The 21,379-nt window shown below is 46.3% G+C and overlaps 3 protein-coding genes across 3 annotated transcripts; all 3 read right to left on the bottom strand.

Annotated features, from left to right (window-relative positions):
* Positions 1–1,004: 1,004 nt before the first annotated feature.
* LOC117039273 (mucosal pentraxin-like) lies at positions 1,005–5,035 on the bottom strand. Its single transcript, XM_033136367.1, has 2 exons — positions 4,825–5,035; positions 1,005–1,738 (listed from the first exon to the last, which is right to left on the bottom strand). Exons 1-2 carry the CDS (start codon positions 4,886–4,888, stop codon positions 1,122–1,124), a joined length of 681 nt encoding a protein of 226 aa, XP_032992258.1. The 5' UTR covers positions 4,889–5,035; the 3' UTR covers positions 1,005–1,121.
* A 2,162-nt stretch (positions 5,036–7,197) lies between these two features.
* On the bottom strand, positions 7,198–9,678 carry LOC117061822 (serum amyloid P-component-like). Its single transcript, XM_033174802.1, has 2 exons — positions 9,532–9,678; positions 7,198–7,879 (listed from the first exon to the last, which is right to left on the bottom strand). Exons 1-2 carry the CDS (start codon positions 9,593–9,595, stop codon positions 7,248–7,250), a joined length of 696 nt encoding a protein of 231 aa, XP_033030693.1. The 5' UTR covers positions 9,596–9,678; the 3' UTR covers positions 7,198–7,247.
* Positions 9,679–15,060: 5,382 nt separating this feature from the next.
* LOC117038835 (serum amyloid P-component-like) lies at positions 15,061–18,179 on the bottom strand. Its single transcript, XM_033135781.1, has 2 exons — positions 18,012–18,179; positions 15,061–15,869 (listed from the first exon to the last, which is right to left on the bottom strand). The coding sequence occupies exons 1-2, from the start codon at positions 18,073–18,075 to the stop codon at positions 15,259–15,261; spliced, it is 675 nt and encodes a 224-aa protein (XP_032991672.1). The 5' UTR covers positions 18,076–18,179; the 3' UTR covers positions 15,061–15,258.
* Between the last annotated feature and the right edge of the window lie 3,200 nt (positions 18,180–21,379).

Below are 21,379 nucleotides of genomic sequence, written 5' to 3'. Positions count from 1 at the left end.
CAGTTTCGGGTTAAGAACGGACCTCCAGAATGAAATAAGTTCTTAACCCGAGGTACCACTGTATTCCCCTTTAAAAGCATAGCAGATAGCTGGTTGCAGGCTTGTTTAAGCCTCTCAATATTAGGTTCCTGGTAAGTCCCCTTATATCCCTCTTAAAAGAATAAGGACGCCACAATATTGTGTAAAGTATATAAAAGAAGTTTACTCACATCAGTTCACGGTTGGATCCCTGAAGGCACACTTAATTACAAAGTATATACATATGGATCTACCCCATATTTGGGGGGGGGGGTTTAATCCCAGTGACTGCACACTGGCAGTCACAGCAGTTCACACAACGAAAGCAAGATGGAGAAGAGAAGCGAAGAAGAGAGTGTGCTGCGTGCCTTGCCCTTTTGTTACCTGGGCAGGTAAGGTCATGCCCACCTCTAGTCACATGCAAAAGGAAGTATGTCCCAGTCAGGAGGAAACAGGAAGTTTTCAACTAACTGGACCAAACATTCCCTCGCATGTCCACTCTAGGAAAACAAGGAATGTTGTACTTGACTGCTACTTATGTATTACATCTCACATTCTTCCCCCTACGTCTTCTTATTTATGAGGCGCCCAGCATGCTCAGGAGAAGTCCAGGGGCTGCGAAATCTCCACAATCTCCACAAAGGTGGTGCAGTGGTAATATAAGGAGTGTGAACCTCTTGTCAATTCTTCTTTCTCCAGAAAAGATTACACCTGATTTTTATGACCTTTTCCTGTTTCGGTGAAGTTTCTTTTAGAAACGCCCCCCCACCTGCCAATGGTTACGCAAACTTTCCCAGGAAAAGAATTCCCTAGAACCTCCTTGCACACCCTTCTCGTCCCAAGAGGATACTTCAGGTGGAGTTTTGAAATTTGGTTTGGTTTGTATTGCCCTAACTGCACTTCACAGAACAATTTAGGAACCAAGATGCAGGTATCATTTGAAATTCTCATTTCATTGAATTTCGCAAAAAAAAAACAACCCAAAAAAACAGAATTCTGCAGCAAGCTTCAGAGATCAACACAGGAATCGCTAAGTAAAGAAAAGTCACACACAGAGAGACCTTTTGTTAGAACAGCATCTTGTATTTCAGATAACCCCTGCCTCAGTAGGCCACGGGGTTAACAATAACATAACCCTTGATTTCATAATCGACTGTTTTCCAGTCAAACATGGGGTCGCCAGGAACGTCTTGGTTGAGGCAAGCGAGATGCAGTTCCTCGTTGGAGAGCACCCGGTCCCACATTCTCACATCCTGGAGTTCCCCCACAAAGCAATCGTTTATGTCAAAGCCACCCCCCATAGTGTCTTGCTCTTGACCGAGCACAATCGACGGCTCCCCACTTATTGAGTACCCTTTCCTTAGGCCCTTGCGGGGCATCCGCTTCGAATTCACCCACAACTCTGCTAAACCGGTGGCAGAATCCCAAGTCGCACACAAGATCTCCCTGCCGAGCGATTTTTTTCCCGGGTCCGTGAAGGTCACCGCTTCATTCCCAACTGCAAATCCGTACACGTTGTCTCTTTCTTTGAGGAGGATGATCTCGTTGAAACTTCCCCGGGTGGCGTAAGAGAAGAAGGTGTGGGGGCGGTTGAGGTCCGTGAAGTGGACCAGGCAGACGGTGAAGCTGGTCAAGGGCCGCTTTGGGGCGGCCTTCAGAACCACGTGGGCAGAGTTTGATGCCTGTGGAAAAACTAGCTGCTTCCCAGCAAGGCCCGAACCTGAGGTGAGAGGAGGAGAATCAAGGATGCCGCATGTTTAATATAATTGTTTAATTGCACACTGGAATGGAGAATGCCTGTATGTATGTTGCTAAGGGTTTCACATTGAAAAATCCCTTTGAAGCATACAGTCGTACCTCAGAAGGCAAACAGAATCCGTTCCGGAACTCCGTTTGACTTCCGAAACATTCGAAAACAAAAGCGTAGCTTCTGATTGGCCGCAGGAAGCTCCTGCAGCCAATTGGAAGCTGTGGAAGCCCCATCAGACATTCGGCTTCGGAAAGAACCTTCGAAAACCAGAACACTCACTTCTGGTTTTCGATCACTCGGGAGCTGAAACGTTCGATTCCCAAGGCGTTTGGGAGCCGAGGTACTACTGTACTGAAGCTCTCTCTGAGCTTTAACCTGTTGATAATTAACTACTGGTGTTCTCTGCTAGACTTTGCTGTGTGTGTGTGTGTGTAAATTTTCATAATATGCAGAGTAGCTTACAGCTAAATGACTATTCTGAGTGATTGAAAACTTCTTTGTAAAGAACTCTTTATATTTAAAAAAAAATTTACTGTCATAAACATGTAGCAGAGAAGAATATATTTACAATCTAACCCCTGTACATGTTAATCCTTATTAACATTTAGGGATCTTCCTCTGTTTCACTTCAGAGAGATCACACCAGCATACACACTGCCCGCAGCATTATCCTGAGTAGCCTCTCAGAGAGAGAGAGAGAAGTAGAAAAACAGTTAAAAATGACAGTTACAGGCATAACAGTCACAACAGAATGGAATGCCTCTCTCATGTGACTCACAGTCAGCCAATCACATGAAAGCCTCTGCCAGATTTAAAACCCCCATGTGAAAAAGACACAGTAACCCAACATAAGTAAACATTCCCAGTTCAGGAAATTAAACCATTATCCCTCACATGAGTGTTTAACTTTAAAGTGTTCAGTTGCAAATTTTGAAAGGAAGCCGCCTTTGCCTTTTGTTCCCTGGCACAGTGAAAGAAGGATGTGATAAGAGGTCTTCCCTGGAGCTGCATGGCCTTAGGCTGGGTGCAGGTTATGGGAGAGGCAAAGCATTGATTTCAGCTTTGATCATAAGTTATACAGTGGTACCTCGGGTTACAGACACTTCAGGTTACAGACTCCGCCAACCCAGAAATAGTACCTCGGGTTAAGAACTTTGCTTCAAGATGAGAACAGAAATTGTGTGGCGGTGGTGTGGAGGCAGCGGGAGGCCCCATTGGCTAAAGTGGTACCTCAGGTTAAGAACAGTTTCAGGTTAGGAACGGACCTCCAGAACAAATTAAGTTCTTAACCCGAGGTACCACTGTATATTTAAGAAGAAAAACCTATGCTTGGATATACATGTGCTTTATACAACTTTCTAGAATGTGCTGTTGATAGTTTTGTGCCTGTTTTTGAAGAAGTTCTGGATAGTAAAGCTTTGAATCTTAATGATGAGCCTGGGCAGTTTTTATTCCAAAAGGATTCAGCTTTTCTGCATCCAATTGCTTTATGCTTTGCAATATTAATATCTGCAATAGTCCCAAACAGAGAAAGAGAGAAAATGTCACAACTTTCTTATCAAAACTTTCTGCCTTCCTTCGCATCAAAGGCAGCCTGAGATACTCGTCTCTCTCTGCATCTCACCTGTTCTAGGTTCTGCAAGCCTTGGGGCTGCCTTCCCTAAGAGTTTCCCCAAAACTTGCAAGTGTCGTCAGCAGCAGCAGCAGCAGCCATGCCTCCTTTGCAGAAATCCTCCATTTCCTTGTCTCCACCTCCATGAGGAAGGGGGCTCCAAGCAGGGGCGGAGAATGTCATGTGACAAAGACACAAGAGAGCAGAAGCGGGACAGCAGGCTGGAAAGTGCTAGGACTGCACAATCATTCGGGCCTACTAGAGTTATTCAGGCCTAACTGCTAACTGTTGAGTCACTCTGACATGTGACTTGTTCTCCTTAAATGTAGCAGCCATTTTCTCTCTGTGTTCTCAGTAAGATTTTAGTCAGAGTCGGTACGTAATCTCAGTCAAACTGTTTGGAACCATAGTCAAAACAAAATAAAATAAAAAAATTCCTTCCAGTAGCACCTTAGAGACCAACTAAGTTTGTTCTTGGTATGAGCTTTTGTGTGCATGCACACTTCTTCAGATCCATGTTGTTAATGAAGTTTACTTTAACTCAGTAAAGCTCTTATTCTTTCACTGAAAAACTCTGCATTATTAATTTACGCTGCGCGACAGAGGAAGTGGGTGCGGTCCGCCCCGGGTGTCACCACTGAGGGGGGGTGACAAAATGCCAGGCAGCGCTCACCGTGAGGCCTGTAGTTTAGCGCCTGAGCCAAGCGTCTCTCCTGGGAGAGACGCGGTGGCTTGGGTGTGCACAGGCTCCACACTGCCCTAACGGTCATCCGTCCTGTCCCCCCCCCACTGCCTCCCCCCAAGCTGTAGGGCAGCTGAGTGGGAAGAGGCAGGTAGACTCTGGAGGCTACACTGTGTGCCCCACCCCTATGGGCAGCTCCCCCCGCCCCTGGGTGCGCCACCCCAGGTGCCCGAGCGGCTTCCTCCGCCCCTGGCTCCAAGACGGTGGAAGCAACAGAATTTTACAGTGGAAGCATCAACCGCCACTGATTTCTTCCTTTAAAAAAAAAAAAAAAAAAAACTCCTGTTCTAGATTCAACCCACCCCTTTAAGTAAACAAGGAATGAAGATGTTGTGTCAGAAATCTAAAATCCTTTTTAAGAAAAAGTTTTTGTGTGTGCGAGACTGTGCTACAGAAGAAGTCGCCCACCCACTTCTACACTAGGGTTGCCAGGTCTGCTTCCAAAAAATAGCGGACAAGCAGGGTGTGTGTGTGTTAAATTAAATTATATATTTTCTTACAAACATTTTAACATGCATTAAAATATCATTTCATCATAAAGCTTTTGAATAAAATAATGTCCACTATTTTGTGGAAAAAAATAGTGAACATAATGTGAAAAAGGTGGACTGTCCACTCAAATAGTGGACACTTGGCAACCCTATTCTATACACACACACACACACACACACACACACACATGCAGCTGAGGTTGTCACCCACCTTGCTGGCCAAAAGACCCCAAGACCCTCACGAGGACAAGAAGGGAGAGGAACGCCTTCTCCATCTTGCCTGACTGCAGAACGAAGAGGGTGTCAAGATAACAGGCTCTTCAAGAGATCAGTTCTCAACTGAGAGCTTCAAACTCTGTCCCAAATATGCGCTTGAGGGGCATGAAGGGAAATGTTTTGGGAAATCCTCTTCTGGAAAGATTACCTCAGAACTGGCAACTGGCGTTTCCTTGCTTTCAATTTTTCACAAAGGAGTCCAAAGGGGGAAGTTTTTCACAAAGGAGTTCAAAAGCAAGAACGTTTTCAGAAAGGCATTGATTTCAAACTTGAGGCAACATGGTTTATGCCAGCAAGTTGGCTTCCTGAATTAAACCTTTGGTGATGCATGAATTAAACCTTTGGTGATGCATGAATTAAACCTTTGGTGATGCATGAATCGCTACACAGAGAATTTAGGTGTGTTATACCATGATGTACAGTATACTTGTAATTGCTTTATGCCAGGCATAGGCAAACGCGGCCTTCCAGATGTTTTGGGACGACAACTCCCATCATCCCTGACCACTGGTCCTGCTAGCTAGGGATGATGGGAGTTGTAGTCGCAAAACATCTGGAGGGCTGAGTTCGCCTATGCAGGGGCATTGCTAGAGGGCAGGGGGGGGGGCAGGCCACCCCAGGTTCCAGGGGAGAGGGGGTGACTCTCAGCATGCCCACCTCACAAGTTGCTAAGTGCAGCAGCTGGCTTACACAACACACACTTTGCTTTTTCCATCCTGCTGGGAAGAGCCACAGAAGCACAGCTCTGCCCAGCCAGGGCTCCACCCAGCAGTCTGGCACATTTTACCAGGGCACTGCCCTCTCAGGGGACACAAAGGTGCCATCTTCAAGGGGTGGCACCTCCAGGTAGAGCCTCAAGCACAAGCCAGAGCAAATCTAGTGGCTTTGGGCTTAAGACTCACCACAGCATTGCAAGAGCATTAGCTGTGTTTACTTTACTCAGTCCACCTAGACCTGGGGTACCATCCGCGCACACCCCTTCAAGTAACAGTGAGCATTGTTGGGGAATGCAAAATGCTCACTGTGACTTGAAGGGGTGTGGGCAGATGTGAGGGGTGACAAAAAAAGAAATCCGCACCAGGTACCACTTGGGCTTGCTACGCCTCTGTGCCTATGCCTGCTTTATGCAAACAAGGAGACTGTACTCCATTTTTCTTGGTTTTCGTTTGGGGTGAAAGAGCAGCTAAAATGTGTTTCTTGAAAATCAATAAAATACACTTTTTATAAAAGGTGTGGTTGATTTAACACCTGGTTCCCCCTTCTTGGGTGGGGGGGGGGGAGTGACAACCCTGCAGGCCCAGTTTCACAGTCTTTAGGTTACTATCCAAATATTTGTGAACACATAAAATGATGGCAGGTGGTTTATGGTAGAGGTGCGTAGCCATTCTGTGCTGGGGCCAAATAAGATGAGTTGAGTTGCTGTTTCCCTTCTCCAAGTCAAACTACAAGGGCAATGAAATGCCCCCAGTTTAGTCAGCAATGAAATGCCCCCAACATCACAGCCTCATGTCTCTAGAGATGGGTAAATCTAATAGTGTATTGATTTCTCATATTTTCTCCTTTTTCCAATCTTAACTTCAGTTCTTCACAAACTCATTTGCTTTATTGTTGTTGTTGTTGTTGTTGTTGTTGTTGTTATTACAGTAATAGAAAAAAGGTTTATCACCCAAATGTATCAGCATTTTAGTGCAAATTTCTCCTAATAGACACACTTTTCTAGGCAATTTTGCCTAATATGCACAATTTTACAAAAAGAATTTTCCCTAATAGAAATAACGCATTTTATAAGCTGATTTTCAGCTAAAATGCACATTTGTATGCACACTTCACCCCAGTATCTGCATATGTTGGCTGTACACATGACATGACACTGCAAGGTTCAGAGCAGTGGATTTTGGAGGACGGCTGTGTGACCGTTCATGCATTGTTTTGGAAAGTGTGAATCAGGTAGAATCAGCTTTAAAAGTGATTCTCTCCCCCCACCCCACCCCTGACTTTGGAAGAAACAAACTCAAGTCTCCCCACTGAAGGTTGTTGTTGAAGGCAGAAACTGCTGAAGAATACAACAAGCATAAGAGTGAATCTTTTATTGGAGGAATAAACGGAAATGACAGCTTGTGGGTTTCACAGAACTCCTCATTCCAGCAGAAAGAACTGAAATCAATGCAACTAACAGTGTCTATTGCCATGCGAAAGTATGGATCTTTTTAAGGACTACCACCACAATCCTAACTGTAAGCCCTGTAGGAGGCTTCAATCAAAGAAGCATAGAATCGTAGAGTTGGAAGGGACCCTAAGGATCATTTAGTCTACCCCCATAATGTGTTTTTTTAAAGACTATCCGTCTCTTTGCAAAGCCTACTCAGCTCTACAGTTGGAAAACAGGGAGGGCTTAAGAACAGTGTAGCCTCTCATGACATAATTTAACGATCTCCAGTTAATTATTGGGTTGGAAGGAACATGGTTGCCCCACACAAGGCACATTTCGTCCCCAGACAGTACCCGGTCCCACATGTACACGTCTGTGAGCTCCCCTACGAAGGATTGGTTGATATCAAAGCCACCCCCAAAGGAATCCTGATCTTGCCCCAGGACAATTGATGCCTCTGGACTTATAACATGACCTTTCATCATACCGTTTCGGGGAAAAGGTTGCCCATCCAGCCAGAACTCCACTAATCCCGTGTCAGATTCCCAACTCATACAGATCTGCTCCCAGCTAGGTTCTGAAACCAGCTTTTCTGGGAAGAAGAAAATCACATCTGCAGTCCCCACATAAAGGCTGTACTCGTTGGTTTTGGATTTGAAGACCACGATCTCGTTGTCACTTGTCTTGGTTGCGTAAGAGAATAGGGTGTGAGCTCGGGTCATGTCGGTGTAAGATCTCAGGCAGATGGTGAAGCTGGTCAAAGGCTGCTGTGAGGTGGCCTTCAAAACCACGTGGCTGGTGTCTGATGATTCCGGGAATATGAAGACCTTCCTTTCAAGATCTGGGGGGGGGGGTGAAGGAAGAGAACCGTTTAAAAGGAGCAGACATTCCCCCCCCCCCCCAAGGATTAGTATGGCACCAAGACGGTGCCATTATTCATGTTAGGCTCTGTTTCTCCATGTGCCTCATCTGAAGGAAGTCTGGATATTGGCCACATATCCAGTCTATCTAGTTCAACATCATGTACTCGCAGTGGCCAACCAATGGGAAGCTCACACGCATGTCATGAGCTCAACGGCACTCTCTGTACTTGTGATTCCCAGCAACTGGCATTCAAAGGCAGACTACCTCCAACAGTGGGTTTGTAGCCATTGACAGCTGTCAAGGCTTCAGGGAATGCTATCTCTCTCACGATGGGATGCCAAGAAGCAGAAAAATCAGAGGAGTTCTTACCTAGTAGTTTATTCAACATTCACAGAGAGAGACGAAGGAATGCGATCTCTCTTAGATAATGATGTTGCTCCCAGTAAAGTCCCACCCCCTCAGTCCCTCCTATTCTACGTCACTGTGCTTTCTGCCTCTGAGCTTTCTGTTCTACTACCCTCAAGGCACACCTGGTTCTGGGAGAGGGGGGTCAGGAATGCTTTCAAGAGACGCTGAGTCTGTTAGCTGTCTCTCCCCTGGTGCTGCTTCTTCCTGCTGCTCCCCCAGTATTTCCCAGCTCCTCTCCTTCTGCAGCCTCTGAACTATGACCTTCTGCAAACCACTGTTCTAAATCTATACTGTCCTCCTCTTCTCGGTTCCCACCATTCCTCCTCAGGCCAGCCCCTGACAATAGCCATTCTCCATGAATTCATCTACTCTCTTTTTGAGCCCTCCTGGAAACCCAGCCAGATGGGCAGGGTATAAATAATAAAACTGCTGCTGCTGCTGCTGCTGCTGCTGCTGCTGCTGCTGCTGCTGCTGCTGCTGGGAGTCATCATTACTTCTCATGGGAGCAAATTCCATAGTTTAATTAGGAATGTGATGACCTTTTTTTGGTCATAAGAAGAAATAAAACAGTTGGTAGGTGGTGATTTTCTATTCTGGTGTGAATATCTCCTGTTGAGAAAATATCATAGAAAAGGGAGACAAACTGATTCCAATTAAGAGACAGCACAAGTTTTTTTTTTTGGGGGGGGGGAGAAATATCTATATTCAAATAGTAGAAAGTATTGCATGGAAAGATTACCTGCAAATTCCATCTGCTTCTGTCATAAGGAGGAGGGGAGTGATAGCTGCTTTTATATTCCCCATAAAAGATTATGGGGAATATAAAAGCAGCTATCACTCCCCCACCCCACCCCCTTTGACAGAAGCAGATGGAATTTGCAGGTAATCTTTCCACGCAATAAAAGATTATGGGGAACACAGAGAGACTCAGAACCTGAATCACAGATGGAAGCAGAACAGAACACAGAGCATCTCAGAAACAGAAAGGCTTTTTCTTTTTTTAAGGGACAGTGGAAAGGGTGGAAAGAAGGAGTTGGAACTGTGAAAAGCTGCACTCCTTCCTGCAATATTTCGTTCCCATATGTGATGCCTAATAACCCTTGATAGACCCATCCTACGCCATGAATTTGTCTTATCTTCTCTAAAGCCACTTTCACGAATGTGCCCCAGCCTTCCAGTTCACGCCCTTGGGTTGCTTTTACAGCTCGGCACGGCACCCACCTTCCTGGGCAAGAGATCCCAGCAGGCCAGCAAGGATGAGGAGAAAGGGATGGAAGATCTCCATGCTGCTGGCTGCACAGTGGGAGGGGCCTGGAGGGAGGATGAAATGGATCTCCGAAATGGTCAGATCTGCCTTGGAGACTTCCTCTCTGGTTGAAGCTGATCCCCAATTTGGAGCTACTGGAGAGTCTCTCTCTGGTATTTATAGGTGCACAGCAAGGGATTTGTGGGGGGATAATCCATGAAATAGATGGAAATATTTTTCCCATCCCAAATGCGGTATCAGTTGCAAGCTGGGTTTTTAAGAAAGCAAAACCCTGCCAGTATGAAAATGATCCCTCTTAGCCCACACAGATGCCGGGAGGCTTTCCAGACAACCTTGTGGGATACAGAATTTACAGGTAGAAAGTAGGTTTTCTGCAAAATTCAAAATGTCTTTCTCATAGCTCAACGTTGAGAAATCACATTGAATGAAATAATGTATCTGAACTCTCAGAATTTTGTGATACAGTGTCGGGGTTTGGGTGCTGGAGCTCCTCGTGCACGGCCTTGGACTGGTTATGCACGAGGTACCAGTTGCGGGGAAAGCGGCCAGCGTTCCGCGTGCTTTTGAGCACGGTCGCCGGCCAAGCCTCACAGTCTGAAGGATGATGAGTAAGCCAATTGAAGACTCTGGTGGTGTGTGAGTTCCTAATTGCCTTCTTTAAAGAAAAGTTGCCTCGTGAAATAAAATATATACCCTGACTCTGAATAGGCGGACCAAATTAAAGAAATTAAAAATTTTACTTTACTCCCCCCTTTAACCCCAAAGGAAGACAGACACCGGTTGTATCTTTAGTGGCTTCGGCAGAACCCGCGTAGGCTCGTCCCCTAAGCTAAGTTCTCCTAAGCTTAAAGACCCTGCGCGCCCAATCTTCCGCGAGGCTAACTAAATAAACTAAAACCGAAATATCTTCCGCGGGCCTAACCCTAGGCTAACCTAAAAGAACCTATCTAAAACTAAAACCGAATAATCTTCCGCGATCTAACTCTAACTAAAGAAAAACCCATCCAACCCGTCCAGCCCGCTCCTAATCCCTTAAAACTAAACTTGACTTCAACTAAAACCCAACTAAAACGAAACGGAAAGAATGCACGAACGAACGAACGTGCCTAAGCGGGGTGCCTCTGCCTTTTATTAGGGAACAAACGTGACATCATCATCAATGCCTCAACCAATAAAATCACTGTTGCTGCCCTCCAAAAAGGCGGGAAGCAAGTTTAACGCTCATTAACAACTTTGAACATAACCGGAACTATAAAATAAAGGCGGATTAATCTCATAAGTGAACCACACTATTCATTCATGCTTTCACTTTCGCTTTTGCGCGCAATTACACCAAAAGTAGACCTTGAAAAACTCATAAAATAACCAAATAAATGTGAATCCATGGCGGATCCGTGAAACGTATTCCGACAATACAGTTCTTTGCTTGAAAAAATGGGGGGGGACACTTTCAGCTTTTTAATGGATACAAGGATGCATTTTTTATTATCAATATGGTGTGATTGTTTGTGAATCTGTTTGTTGAATTGTTATATCATTTCCCATATGTTGTGAGCTATTTGGCACAAAATGTTGAAATTTGTTTTCTCCAGCTTTTTACAGGTGTTGAGCCTTGAACCTGTCACCTTCTACAGCCTTCAGCTTAGGGGGTCCTTCGGGCCTGGCATGTGCATCTTGGTGAATCCTGGTCGATGGGTCTGGGTGAACATATTGGCTTCGCCTACCCAAGGTGCTGTGAGCAAGGAGGAAGAATTTCCCCATTGTTCTTGGCTGGTGAGCAATGGAACACGGCTTTTCATATGCCCTCTTAGGTGTTAATTCAAACCCTCCATAGTTACACAATTAGGTGGGGTTTTTGGCAGATCTTCTATCTGCTATGTTAAATATGAGCACAAGTGATATGTTTAATAGGACCACTATAACTTGTCTGTCATGTCTCCTTCCAGGGTGTGTGTTGGCAACCTCCTTGGGACTCCATCTTCTTGGCTGCTGATTTCTACCTGGCACCTGTTCTTAAGAAGCACATGTCCAGAAGGTCAGTTGCCTGTTATCCCATTCTGGTAAATGTTGCTTCTCAGGTGGCTTTTTATGCCTGCCAAGGCTGCTGAAAAGATTAGAGGCAAGTTTATTAAAGTGTATTTCCTATCATAGGCATAATCTTACAGAACAATCAAGATTACTGTCCCCTTAATCCACAAGAGCACCTCTGGCATTTACTTCTGTGCTTTCATGTTGATGTTCTGCCCTTTTGACGCTAGGGCAGGAGTGGGAAGTCTCAGGCCCAAGGACAAGATGTGGGCCTCCAGGAATCTCTATCTGGCCCTCAGATTCTCCCCAGGCAAGTTTCTTAGCCTTCACCAGACCTTTGCTTGGTTTAACACCTTCCTTCTGAGCAAACCAGGTGGCTTTGCTTCTCTGGAAAACCCAAAATGTGCAGGAAGCCTCCAAGACTGCGGGAGGCTCCCTACATTCACCCTCCAACTTAGCGAAGGGACAGAAATCCAATTCAGTTCACATTTAAAGACATAATTAATTTCTGCTTTCCTAAACTATATGCGAACCCAAACCCAGACATCCTTTGAAATTTGTACTCTGAATTTTCCAATGCAGTTATCCTGCCATGTCCTGTGTGGCGTGTACCGGTACTACTAAGGCATGTGTGGAGAACCTTTGGCCCTACAGATGTTGCTGAACTATGGCTCCCATCATGCCTAGCCATTGGCCATATTTGCTAGGGATAATGGGAATTGTAGTTCAGAAACAAGCGAAGGGCCAAAGTTTCCCCACACCTGCTCTAGGGTAAAGTCTGCATGTAAATGCATTTATTAGTTAAAAATAAATAAACACAGGAATGCATTATGTTAGGGGAAATTCCATTGCAAAAATACGCCATTCTTTGAGAAACAGAGATCTCTGGTGACTTGGCAGTGTGCACACTGCTGTTCTGCTTCATTTGATATTTTTTCCCTGTTAATTACTTTAATATTCTCACAGTCCCTGTCCTGGTCTCCCACCTGGCTAGAATGTATCCTATGATGATGCCTCTTGCTTATCAGTGTGGAGGTGTTGGGGAGGGGCAAATCTGTCCATTTCCATTTCCCATCATTTATATAAGATTTTGGGTAACATACAATGTTCTGCACAGCAATTTTTTCAAATATAATGCATTTTTGTAAGTGATTTACTAATACACACATGTTTATGCCCACTCCTATCCAAGGGTGTGCATTCTTGTACACATTACTTGGCTGTAGACACGGCATTGCAAATTTCAGAAACTGCGTTTCAGTTCGTGTATTGCTTTGGAAAGCGCTGCATACATTGCTTTTGCCTTTAAAGGGGAATGAAATCGAATTTCTTCCAACATTCCTAGACTAAATTAATCAGTTTTAGGTTGTTTGGTCTTCAGTTGTGTTGGAGACAAAACTCTACTGAAGGACAAAAGCAGAGGGGAGGAAGTTCAAGTCCTCTCCTGGTCTCAGAGCCATGATTTGGCAATGGGGAAACATGTGGTCTGAACAAGATTCCACGCTGTCAGAGCTCTCCTTGGCCAAAACAATGTCTCTTTTTGGAAACAAAGGGTGCCTGTTACCTGAAACAAAGCTGTGTTTCTTCTGTTTAAAGCCCTCTGGAACGCTGCTGGGTGCCTGGAAATTCCCCCAGTGGCCACCACCTGAGCCAGGAGCTTGACATCACACTGTGCATTGTCTTCTTTGCTACTTCAAAAAAAAGGGGGGGGGGTCATCTGTAGGCTTAGCACGAGACGTGGAATATTCTGGAATGGGAGTAAAGCACTCTGAGGACTGGTGGTCTGTTGTAAGGAACTGAATCCCCAACCCTTTCAATTCTCTGGTAATGAGAGACATATATGGGAGGGCTGCAAATCACAATTTTGTGTGGGTCCGAAAACCACCAAAGTAGAAATATGTACTAATCAGGTCTCTCCTGGGGAGAAAACAGCTCCAGACTTTAATGGAGTCTGTGTGGAGAGGAAGACCTTTGATTTATGGTCGGTTTGGAGTTGCATTATATTTTAAAGAAGCTGAACCTATGCTTGGACAAGCATGTAAATTATGCAACCACTTGGATGTCTCATTACTGTTTTAAGTCTGTTTGAAGAAAGTTCGAGTAAAGCTTACGAATTATACTGATGGGTCTGGACAATTTTTATTCCAAGAGTTTTTATTCACCCTACTGCTTCAAGCTGCACAATATTAATATCTGCAATATGCTCTGCACCCCCCCTTGAGTGTCTTTGCTTGGCCAGAATGAGTCCTTGAAGTGTGATGGTGTCTTTTACTTGCTTGGATCCAAGACAGAACGGCTTGTGAGTGTGTACAGAAAAACTAACCTACTGTCAATGTTGGCCTGGGAGGAGCCAGAAAAGTTCCCCACCACTGCTCTACTTAATTGTTAATATTGTTAAAGTTCTCTTACTGTCAAAATGTTCTGGCTGTGAAGTTCCCATTTGACACAGATCTATAAAATTACTAAATATCCTCGCCAAGGTAAAAGCAATTTTATGCATCTTTGGAAACAGTTATTTTATTCCCTTTCTCCAGTCCAGAAGGTAGCTGTGCTGCTACCGCTGCTAATGTTGCAGGTGAGGCCACCCCTGAGAAAACATTGGGGAATTTCTCCTACCCTTGGAGAAATTTTGTGAAAGCCCCCCCCCCCAAAAAAAACCCAACCCAAAGCGATCTGCTTCCAAAATAGGATGGAGGGTGCCAAGAGGCCATTTTGCGCACAACTCTACTTCCCCACCTCCAAAACTTTCCTCCCAAAAACCTGCCTGGATCATTCTGGTGTGGGATGTAACATAAGCAGTCAAGTACAACACTTCCTGTTTGCCCAGAGTGGACACACAGGGGGATGTTACTCCAGCCAGGAGGACTTCCTGTCTCACCTGGTCTGGAGCATCCTCCCTCTGCGTGTGACCAGGCAGGACCCTGGGAGACCCCATAAAAAGGGCTGGTCACGCAGCCATCTTCCTCTTGGTGCCATTCTTTCTCTTTTGCTGTTCTTCTGTTGATACTGTTGTATTTTGCTGTCTGCTGGCTCTCAGGACATGGGTTCAAATCCCCATGTGAGATGAACCCACATTCTTTTCTGTAACTCTTAAGCTAAGTTCACAGTTCCAACTGTGCAAGCAAGCAAACTTCTTACTACTTATAAATAAGATTGTTGTGTCTTTATTCTATTTAGGAGGGATAAAAGGGGACTTCCCAGGAACAAAATCCAATCTGGACAAAGCCCGATTGGATTGCTTAGGTAAAGAGATTCAAACGAATCTACCAACTAGCTTCCTGCTATATATTGGGGAATGCACTCTGCTGCTGACTCACAAGCACAAGTGAGAGAGGAGACTATTAAATCGATATATCCTCTCCTAGTATCCTCAGCATTCCCACATCCAGTTGGACATGTCCCATTCTCTCATCAGCAATACAAACATTTTTTTAAAAAGGAAAAGGAAAAGGAAATAAAATGCAATCTTTTTTATTAGAAGGACAATGTTATATAGGAGAAGTTGCATGTATGATTTCCTGGAACTTGTTTACAGGCTGAAAGAGTTGAGATCAACACCGTCACCACTGAAACACCCTGAAGAAAATCTGGATAATTTTAAGACAACTCCATTTCTTTTTAGGCAAGGGCTTCATTTAAGACAGCTCCCTAGTTCAGTAGCTGGTCATCAGGGAAGGCTTAACTACGACATACTCCTTAATTTGATAGCTCAGGGATCTCCAGTTGACAAGGGTGCCGCCATTGCTGCTGAGAAGCATCTCATCTTGGGTCAGCACCCGGTCCCACATGTTCACATCTGTGATCTCCCCTAGAAAGGATTGGTTGCTATCAAAGCCACCACCCACAGAATCCTGATCTTGCCCCAGGATAAGGGATCCCCTTGGGCTGATAGAGTAACCCTTCTTCATGCCCATTCGGGGGAGAGGCTGCCTGTCCAACCAGCACTCCACCAACCCCGTGGCAGACTCCCAGCTCATACAGATGTGCTCCCACCGAGGTCCGGAGGTCATTTTTTCCGGAACACTGAAGGTCACCCATGTGCCACCCACATAAAAGTTGTATTGGTTGGGTTTGGGTTTGTAGATCAGGAGCTCATTGTCACTTTTTGGTGTGGCGTAAGAGAAGAGGGCATGGGCGCGGTCCAGCATGGTGTAGCTTCTCAGGCAGACGGTGACACTGGTCAAAGGATCCTGGAACGAGGCATCCAAAACCACAGCGGCTGTGTTTGAACTCTCTGGGAATATGAATGTCTTCTTTTGAAGGTCTGGAGGCAGGAAAAGAAGAGAGTTAGGGTTTTTTCCCTCACACCTATAACTACATGCAAGTGTTGCTTGAACGTTGTCTGAGAGATTGTTTTAATATCCTGTAGCCCACTGACTTTTGGTCCAACCCTAGAGACCTGTTGTTGTTGTTGTTGTTGTTGTTGTTGTTGTTGTTGTTGTTGTTGTTACAGACCCTCTCAGCATCCCTATTTTCCAAGAACAGTCCTGGATTTACAGAAGCCATCCCGGTTTCTGATTTGATCCTGGAATGTCCCGCTTTTCCTTCTGACGTCCCTATTTTCATTAGAGAAATGCTGGAGGGTATGGAGTTATGCAACCTCTGAGCCATGGAGATAAGTAACTATGACAATCTTTAAAAGACATCTGAAGGTAGCCCTGTATAGGGAAGTTTTTTTTTAATGTTTGAAGTTTTATTGTTTTATATATATATATATATGATGGAAGCCATCCAGAGTGACTGGGGCAACCCAGTCAGATGGGAGGGTATAAATAATAAAATTATTATTATTATTATTATTATTATTATTATTATTATTATGGAATAGAACATCCCTGTTTTCACTGGAGAAATGTTGAAGGGTATGTTGTAATTATTATTCATTAAATTTCTATACTGGGGCGGTTCATTCACAACATAAAATAACATGTAAATCATAGAATCCTAGAGTTGGAAGAGACCACAAGGGCCATCTAGTCCAACCCCCTGCCAAGCAGGAAACACCATCAGAGCATTCCTGACAGATGGCTGTCAAGCCTCTGCTTAAAGACCTCCAAAGAAGGAGACTCCACCACACTCCTTGGCAGCAAATTCCACTGTCAAACAGCTCTCACTGTTCGACAGTGAGACACTCAAGCAGAAGCCGCGTCGGACGTTTGGCTTCCAAAAAACGTCTGCAAACCGGAACACTTACTTCCGTGTTTGCGGCGCTTGGGAGACGATATGTTCAGCAACTAAGCCGTTCAGGAACCAAGTATGACTGTACCAGCAAGAAGGCTAGGTCATACGATGATACGCCTTCACTTTTATGGGGCTTGTTGTTCTGCAGGGCTGGCCCTATGATGAGGCACAATGAGGCGGCTGCCTCAGGAAGCAGACGGGGAGGGGGCAGGGACGGAGTAGGGCTGCCCTATTTCAGAAAGTAAAAATCCAGACTTTTGGGGGGGGAGGTGTGGCTGAACAAAGTTGTTGAGCTATTTAAAGCTCTCCCCCCCCTTTTTATTTTATTTTTTTAGGAGATTCGCAAATCAACACTTCCAATATGGGCTGCCATATGCCTGGGTTTCCCCCTGGACATTTCAAGCTATTTTTCCAAAATTCTGCTCGGATGCCATTTTTGACGGACGAATCCCAGTGATGTCCGGGAAATTCTGGGAGTATAGGAGCCCTAGCTGGGAGTAAACACAGCTATGAGGATCCCGCCCCTCCCAGCCTCCCTCCCACCCTGGCTCGCTGTAAGCGGCTCCTGCTTTGCTGCTTTACAGTGACCCGGGGAGGGAGGGAGGGGGATGGATGGGAGCTGTGGCTCCCTAGAGGCGTGGAGGGGGGGGGTTGACAAAAAACATTCTGCACCAGGTACCACCCGGGCTTGCTACGCCTCTGCCCCTGGTCTTGAGAGACAATGGAGTTTACCTCCAGTGGGGGAAGTCAAACCGTGCGTTAGCTGCACCAAAGTGAGGGCGGCAAGCCTAGGCAGTGTGTATGGAGGTCCTGGGCTGCCCAGATGACAAGACCCCCTCTCTCGGCCTCACCGATATGGTCCAAAGGAAAGCAGAGCAATACACTTGGCACCAGCTTGGCAACAGGAGTGGCTGGAAGAAGGCATACAAGGTGCTGTCCAACCGCCTAAGGGACTCCACTCCTTTTATTCTCCCGAAGATATCCTGCAAGGCACTGGAGGTTTTGGATCAGCATTTTCCTTGTCCTACATGGGCTCCCTTCCCAGGTTCAAGAGCCCCACCTGTCCCTCCAATGCGCTAGCAGTTCTATTGCTGCAGAACCGATTGGAGCCGTCCAGGATTTCCCCCAAGCCCTGCCTTGATGGTTCCGCAGCAGATGATCCAGCTGTTTAGCTCTGGTGCAGAGCTACAGCCATTTCAACTGTACAGCTCCACAGGGCACTCACCTTCCTCTGCCAGAGACCCTAAAAGGCAGGCCAGGATGACGAGAGAGGGATGAAGGATCTCCATTCTGGCTGGACGCGGAACAAACTGGTCAAAGTGGCCCCAGAATCTGCTTTCGATTTCTATTGGCAACTTCTGTTCTCAGCAAAGTCCACCTGCTATTGTGAAATTTTGCAGACCTTCTTGGCATTTATATCTGAACTGACCTGGGCAGGCTAAGTTCCCTGTTGTTTACTTCCTAGGGATTTCCCCAATGTATTGACAAAACTGTTCCTCTCCCCCCACTTTCAAAACTATCTCAACTAGCACTGGCTTCTCTTTTTAACTCCTTCCAGCTCAAAACCATTCCTAACAACCCTTGGATTATAAGACCCTTTTTGGACAGTTTTCTTAGCCAGGTTTTGTGGGACGGGAAGGGCCATAGCTCAGGGGCAAGGCAACTTCCCTGGCGGACTTCAGGGTTTGTTTCTTAGTTTGTTTTCTGAGGTCCAAAATCCTTTTTCCAGCTTAGCAAATTCATTTACGCCTGAACACCACATCTAAGGAGAACTTCTTCACATCAGATCTCTGTTGTGGACTTTCTTTAAAGTCTCTGTGTGGTCCTTTTGTCTTAGAGATGGAGATCTCCTCACTCTTACCTTGGCAGGAGGATGACAAGAGACTTCGCTTTATCTCTTTTTCTCCCCATTTAGTCTCATCTTGCAATTTAGCTTAGAGTAAACTTAGAGCTTAGAGTAAGCTTAGAGTAAGCTACTAACATCTGAAGAAGTGTGCATGCACCCAAAAGCTCATACCAAGAACAAACTTAGTTGGTCTCTAAGGTGCTACTGGAAGGAATTTTTTATTTTATTTTGTTTCTACTAACATGAGTTTGACCAAACTGTGGGGGGCAGTGGAAGACAGGAGTGCCTGGCGCGCTCTGGTCCGTGGGGTCACGAAGAGTCGGACACGACTAAATGACTAAAGAATAACAACAAGCCTTGTTGGGATATACTCACTCAGCCACGAACCTTGGGCAGTCACCATTATCTTTGCCTAACCTACCTCACAGGATTGTTGTGTGGATGAAATGGGGAGAACCATGTATACCACCTTGAGATCCTTGGAAGATAAAGGTGATATATATATGTAATAAGTAAATAATCAGTAAATCTGCAGATCTTGCATTTTTAGGCACCAAATGTTTAATTTTTTAAAAAAACGACCTTTCGCCTACAACAGAGAGCATGTTTGGTTTCTTCCTAACTCATGGTTCTACAACAGGGATCCCCAAACTAAGGCCCGGGGGCCAGATGCGGCCAAATCGCCTTCTAAATCCAGCCCTCGGACAGTCTGGGAATCAGTGTGTTTTTACATAGGTAGAATGTGTCCTTTTATTTGAAATGCATCTCTGGGTTATTTGTGGGGCCTGCCTGGTGTTTTTACATGAGTAGAATGTGTCCTTTTATTTAAAATGCATCTCTGGGTTATTTGTGGGGCATAGGAATTAGTTCATTCCCCCCCTCCCCAAAAAAAATAGTCCGGTCCCCCACAAGGTCTGAGGGACAGTGGACCAGCCCCCTGCTGAGAAAGTTTCCTGACCCCTGTTCTACAAAGACTTTCAAGACAGTTGTGGAGAGGGAGGATATGCTCTGAGGAGCCTCTCACGCCCCCTTCCTTACGCAACTGCTGCCCAACAGCCCTGCCCAACAGGTCTTATAAGCTGGTAGTTGCTGCCACCACTCTTACATTCCCTCACACAGCCCTGGTAAGAGGGGACCTGGGATGTGCCAAAGGCTACAAGCCAGTGCACTCTGCACTCCTTGGTCCAACCTGCACACAACCTGCTTGGGAAAGCAGCTGCCTTCTTATCCCACACTGGAGATCAAAGCAGCTTGTTTGTTTCCAAAGTTTTCCCAGGAACTCTCAGACCAGAGCACCCCGTGTTTCCCAAACAGCTCACTTTGTTCAGCGCATAGAGGCACCCACACTCCCAACATCTCTGCCAGAGCTAGGAAGAACATTCTGCTCAGCCCACACCTGCCTCTGACCCTTCCCCCAGGGGCACATGTGCCCCCCCCCCCACCGAGCCCAGAAGGGCACACAGACTGGGGGAGGGGTTAAAGGGCCCCCCACTTAATAGCAGATAGGCTCCGTGATCTCTTAGGCATTCTGACCCTGGCTACTTTATATATATTCATTATTATATTAAGGGCTTCTTCCACACTTCGGTTTGTCCCACCGGTTCCCCACCCCTCCAAACCTGCTCGAATATACCCAACATTTCCTACTAATGTTGTCTACACTGATTGGCAGCAACTTTCCAGGACTGCAGGGAGGGGGGTCTTTCCCACCTGGGACCTTCTGCATGCAAAGCAGGTGTTCTGCTCTGTGAGATAAAGCTTCCGTTCCCCACATAGCCAGTATTTTTGTTGGGGGGGGGGCAGGCTTCATGTTAGGGAGGTTCAGTTAGTTACTGTAAATATTTTTATTGATTTAGTTGCTGGGGGGGCAGCTGACCCCCTGCCTCCCTCCCCCCCTCCTCTTTGGCTACGCCCATGGTTCCCCATAGCTCCTGCCATCGGAGACCATGTTCAGACGACCCATGCAGGAAACCCTCTCCTTGGCTCGGCAGGGTTGTGAGTCCCTCTCCGGTCCTAGCAAGTCCCAGTATGAGCCCGGGACCTTCTGCTGGCCAAGCAGGGGCTCTGCCCCTGAGCTATGAGCTGGCAGACAGAGCCACTTGTGGTGTAGTGGTTAAGAGCGGTAGACTCCTAATCTGGGGAACCAGGTTCGCGTCTCCGCTCCTCCACATGCAGCTGCTGGGTGACCCTGGGCTAGTCACACTTCTCTGAAGTCTCTCAGCCCCACTCACCTCACAGGGTGTTTGTTGTGGGGGAGGAAGGGAAAGGAGAATGTTAGCCGCTTTGAGACTCCTTCGGGTAGTGATAAAGCGGGATATCAAATCCAAACTCTTCTTCTTCTTCTCTTCTTCTTCTCCTTCTCCCCCCCCCTCCACGGCCGCCCCTTACTCGTCCGGGCCAGGACCCCCTAGAGACTGAGCAGCCCGAGGGGCCAGAGGATGATAGTTTTCGCCATTGGGGTGGAGGGCAGCAGCAGATCCCTTGAGGGATCCCCGGGGCACCAGATCGTTCGCCACCACTTTTCCTCCCTACGGGTCAGCTTCTGGAATCAGCTCCGAACAGCTTCGACTCAGCAACATCTCAGGAGGAAAAAACACGCGGGTGGGTGTTCGGCGATGCAGCAAAACACGCAGAGGTAAGTGGCAAACAGGGCGCACCATGACAGACACGTGCGTAAAAGCAGGCAGGGCGCACTCTCCGGCCCCCGGGGAATTGTTAATTAATCCGGACCCACTGAGATCACCATG

The sequence above is a fragment of the Lacerta agilis genome, chromosome 17 (assembly GCF_009819535.1).
Source record: "Lacerta agilis isolate rLacAgi1 chromosome 17, rLacAgi1.pri, whole genome shotgun sequence".
Lineage (NCBI taxonomy): Eukaryota > Metazoa > Chordata > Lepidosauria > Squamata > Lacertidae > Lacerta > Lacerta agilis.
Note: the sequence above shows the minus strand (reverse complement) of the source record. Positions and strands in the feature narration are given on the sequence as shown.

Coding starts and splice junctions, on each gene's coding strand:
- LOC117039273 (XM_033136367.1), bottom strand. CDS start 4,888: ATGGAGAAGGCGTTCCTCTCCCTTCTTGTCCTCGTGAGGGTCTTGGGG. Junction 1,739..4,824: donor GGGGTCTTTTGGCCAGCAAG/GTGGGTGACAAC, acceptor CTCTCACCTCAG/GTTCGGGCCTTGCTGGGAAG.
- LOC117061822 (XM_033174802.1), bottom strand. CDS start 9,595: ATGGAGATCTTCCATCCCTTTCTCCTCATCCTTGCTGGCCTGCTGGGA. Junction 7,880..9,531: donor GGGATCTCTTGCCCAGGAAG/GTGGGTGCCGTG, acceptor CCCCCCCCCCAG/ATCTTGAAAGGAAGGTCTTC.
- LOC117038835 (XM_033135781.1), bottom strand. CDS start 18,075: ATGGAGATCCTTCATCCCTCTCTCGTCATCCTGGCCTGCCTTTTAGGG. Junction 15,870..18,011: donor AGGGTCTCTGGCAGAGGAAG/GTGAGTGCCCTG, acceptor TCCTGCCTCCAG/ACCTTCAAAAGAAGACATTC.